Here is a 4,305-nt window from a genome sequence, read left to right as displayed (position 1 = left end):
AATCCAGGATGTCAGTGAAGAGATCACTGACACTGTCCATATTGGGATCCAGACAGGGCAGAAGGAATGTGTTTTTAGGACTAAGCTGAAAGTTTATGAAATGGGAGAGAATAAAGGGAATGAGGAACAAGTGCGAAAACAGTGGAAGATCGAGAGGTAGAAAGACTCGCTGAGATTTTGGAGGTGCTGTTCTGCTGGCAGAAAAATCTGAACCTGACCACGAATAGGAGAGAAGTGAAGTCACTGAAACTAGTAAGGTCTAGGAACTGAGTGAGGAGGCTATCAGAAGTGTCAACATCATGGATGTTGAGCCACAGAGGATAGCTGCCATCCAAATAAAGCCTTATGATACTAAATATACCAATGATACCACAAAAGCACCGTATGTAGTGCACAATCACATCAGGACAGTATTCGTGTAAATTGTTCAAAGAAACCATGCATGTGATTAACTCAAAACCGTTGCACTTACATTCATGAGTAACATTTTAAAATATTAAAATGCTCAGCACACTGTCTCCCTGTTCTCCCTGTGTCACTCAGGCTCCTTAAAACCTAGAACAGCGCTCGAGCTCCACCCCGCCCGGGCCCCGCCCCCTAGCCCCTCCACAGTCCCGGGCCCCTTTCCCTCGGACCACAAAAATCCTTTAACGGATCCTCACCCCTCTCCCAACTCCTGGGTAATGGACAGACCTTCCAGTTCCAGCCCAGAGCTCCAGAGCTGCTAGGCCAGGAGTGATGAAACTATGAAATTAGATTGTGGTGATGGTTGCCTAACACCATGAATATACTATAAACCATGTAGATACTCACTTTCAAAAGGTGAATTTTATAGCATATGAATTGTATCTCAAGAGTTATTTTATGAATGTTTGAAAAAAACAGGTAAAAAATAAAAAATCCTGTGGTTTTTTTCTCATGAAATATATTCACGTATCACAGCAATATATTAAACCATATTAAATATATATTTAAAAAAGAGAGAGTTTTAAAAATGGCTTCAAGACAGCGTGGAGCTGCTCTGGGCCTCGTGCCTCACGCAGGCACAGATGGCACCTTGAACACGGCGCCCCGCCCACCACCCCCTCCTCGCCTTCGTGACCACGCCCCTTCACGTAACGGATTCTCGTAACGGATTCGCGTAACGGATTCAAACCCCCACCTCCGGAGTAACGGACCTCATTCCAGCCGCATCTCGGAGACTGCCGCCGGGCCTGCCTGGTCGGCTACTCTGAAAAAGCGCCGGAGACCCGCCGCCACCGCCGTTCGCCTCGCTGCCCTCGTTTCTGAGCCGCCTTCGCCTTGGTGCCAGCGCTGCCAGCCATGGCCACCGCGTCGTTCTCTCAAGTGCGCCAGAACTACCACCCGCAGTGCGAGGCCGCCATCAACAGCCAGATCAACCTGGAGCTCTACGCCTCCTACGCGTACCTGTCGATGGCCTTCTATTTCGACCGCGCCGACGTGGCCCTGGAGAATTTCTCCAAGTTCTTCCTGCGCCGGTCCCACGAGGAGAGCCAGCATGCCGAGAAGCTGATGCAGCTGCAGAACCAGCGTGGGGGCCGCATCCGCCTCCGCGACATCATGAAGCCTGACCGCGACAACTGGGAGAACGGCCTCAACGCCATGGAGTGCGCCTTTCACCTGGAGAAGAGCCTGAACCAGAGCCTGCTCGACCTGCACCAGCTGGCCACCGACAAGAACGACGCCCATCTGTGCAGCTTCCTGGAGACCAACTACCTGCCCGAGCAAGTGAAGGTCATCAAAGAGCTGGGGGGCTACATCACCAGCCTGCGCAACGTAGAGACCCTGGAAGATGGCTTGGCAGAATACCTCTTTGACAAGCTCACCCTGGGCAACAGCGACAAGAACTGAGTTGGGACTGCCTTCCCATAGCCACAGGGGGCATGGTGACTTCCCCTGGTCACCATGCCGAGCATGCATTTTGCAGTATTGCGCTTGCAAAACGTTCCAGTTTCTTCTTCCAGTTTTCCATAAATAAATAAAGTTATTTGGTTTCAATAAAGTTATTTGGTTCCTAAAGAAATAAAGGTCTCTGGGTGATTCGTGTGCAAATCTCTCACCTTTTAAGTTTTTAAACAGGTATCCAGGAGTCTCTCCACCCACCCAGCCCCATCCGTATGCAGCTCAGGATCTCCAGAAATGGAGGGAGAAGACATTCTGTGGGACCCTAGAAAAGACAAACCAATCCCCTGATCAATGGTTCTGAGGATGGGGGCGGGGTGGAGTGGGGTGGGGTGGGGTGGGGTGGGGTGGAGTAGGATGGGATGGAGGGGGGTGGGGTGGAGGGGAGGGGAGGGGGGTGGAGGGGAGGGGAGGGGGGTGGAGGGGAGGGGAGGGGGGAGGGGAAGGGAGGGGGGTGGAGTAGAGGGGAGGGGGGTCGGGGTGGGGTGGAGGGGAGGGGGTGGGGTGGAGTGGAGTGGGGTGAGGTAAGGTGGTCTGGGTGGTCTGGGACCCTGGTGTCGGGTGGGTGCATATGTATGATAAAAATATAAAAGGGGAGGATGGGTGATGGGTATTGAGGAGGGCACATCTAGGGATGAGCACTGGGTGTTGTATGGAAACCCATTTCATAGTAAAAAAATTAAACTGAATAAATTTCATAGTAAAAAAATTAAACTTAAATAAAATTTAAAAAATAAATAAAAATAAAAATATAAAAGAACATGGTCTAGAATTCATCATAGTAGTTGTCTCTGGGAACGAGGTAGAGGGAATGGGATTGCGCGTGGATCCACTCTAGGCTGCAGTGATTATGGGAAATGACCCTTAGGCCGCCTCCCTCAAGGACAGGGGTGTGACAAACTAAAATAACAATGGCTCTTTGCAAGTCCAAGTCCTTTTATTTAACATTGGCGTATTTTATTTTTATAGGACCCTCGGGAAGTAAGAAGGGCAGGTGTCACGAGCAAGTCTTAACCAGAGAGAAAAAGGGAGGCCGCACAAATACATTACAGACTGTGGACACGAACATCGATTTTCCGATGCCGTGTTCCATTGTTTGTTTTTTTTTTTCCTCTTGCCCCACAGGTATATCAATGGGTTAAGCAAGACTGTGTGGGTAGACTGGAAATCCAGCCAGATAACCGGACCCGGAAGGCAGGGAAATCCCCAAGGCTCTTAAAGACAGCCCTGATCACTCTAGTCTCTCCCCTAATTACAGGTATGCCTTGCAGCCTCGGGGTGGGGACAGCCTCTAAACCTCAGCCAAACCCTTCCCCTATGCCAGGAGTCCTTAGAACCAGTGACAGAATTTATAAGGGCTAGAGCTAGTCGGCACCTGTACACCTGACTCCCTCCGTTCAGGCAGCAACCAGCCACGGCGTTACCTGAATTGGCACCGAGCACCTAGGAAGACCTCAGGACTGGAAATCCCCAGGGCATACTCTCCATCCAGATGGCTTCACTCCGAGTGGCTTCTGCACAGGCATGATAGGATTTTTTTTTTAATGTTTATTTATTTTTTGAGAGTGGGAGAGGGAGAGAGACAGAGCGTGAGCAGGGGAGGGGGGCAAAGAGAGAGGGAGACACAGAATCCGAAGCAGGCGCCAGACTCCGAGCTGTCGGCACAGAGCCCGATGCGGGGCTCAAACCCACGAACCTCGAGATCATGATCTGAGCCGCAGACACTTGACCGACTGAGCCACGCAGGCGCCCCTGGGCACAATAGGTTTTAAAGGGGAGGCTGCAAAACATTCCGGTTCGGCCTGCACATCCAGCTCCGCTGCACAGAGATAGCCTGAATCCTAGCCACACACAGGGTACCCGACTGTACGTGTAGAGACCCTGGAAGATGGCTTGGCAGAATACCTCTTTGACAAGCTCACCCTGGGCAACAGCGACAAGAACTGAGTTGGGACTGCCTTCCCATAGCCACAGGGGGCATGGTGACTTCCCCTGGTCACCATGCCGAGCATGCATTTTGCAGTATTGCGCTTGCAAAACGTTCCAGTTTCTTCTTCCAGTTTTCCATAAATAAATAAAGTTATTTGGTTTCAATAAAGTTATTTGGTTCCTAAATAAAGGTCTTGTTGATTCGTGTGCAAATCTCACACCTTTTAAGTTTTAAAACAGGTAGTCAGGAGTCTCTCCACCCACCCAACCCCATCAGTATGCAGCTCAGGATCTTTGAAGAAGGAGGGAGAAAGTATTCCATGGAACCCTGGAAAACACAAATCAATCTTCTCTTTATAAACAGTGTGGGATTGGTGGTGTGTGGTGGTGGTGGGGGGGTGGGATGGGGTGGAAGGGTGAAGTGGGGGGTGGGATTGGATGGGGTGGGATGGG

At 50.7% G+C, this 4,305-nt stretch overlaps 1 protein-coding gene across 1 annotated transcript; it reads left to right on the top strand.

The window, feature by feature from the left end:
• Window positions 1-1,227: 1,227 nt before the first annotated feature.
• LOC125157288 (ferritin heavy chain-like) lies at window positions 1,228-1,979 on the top strand. Its single transcript, XM_047843848.1, has one exon. It carries the CDS (start codon window positions 1,324-1,326, stop codon window positions 1,870-1,872), a length of 549 nt encoding a protein of 182 aa, XP_047699804.1. The 5' UTR covers window positions 1,228-1,323; the 3' UTR covers window positions 1,873-1,979.
• The last annotated feature ends 2,326 nt before the right edge of the window (window positions 1,980-4,305 follow it).

The sequence above is a fragment of the Prionailurus viverrinus genome, chromosome X (assembly GCF_022837055.1).
Source record: "Prionailurus viverrinus isolate Anna chromosome X, UM_Priviv_1.0, whole genome shotgun sequence".
Taxonomy (NCBI): domain Eukaryota; kingdom Metazoa; phylum Chordata; class Mammalia; order Carnivora; family Felidae; genus Prionailurus; species Prionailurus viverrinus.
Note: the sequence above shows the minus strand (reverse complement) of the source record. Positions and strands in the feature narration are given on the sequence as shown.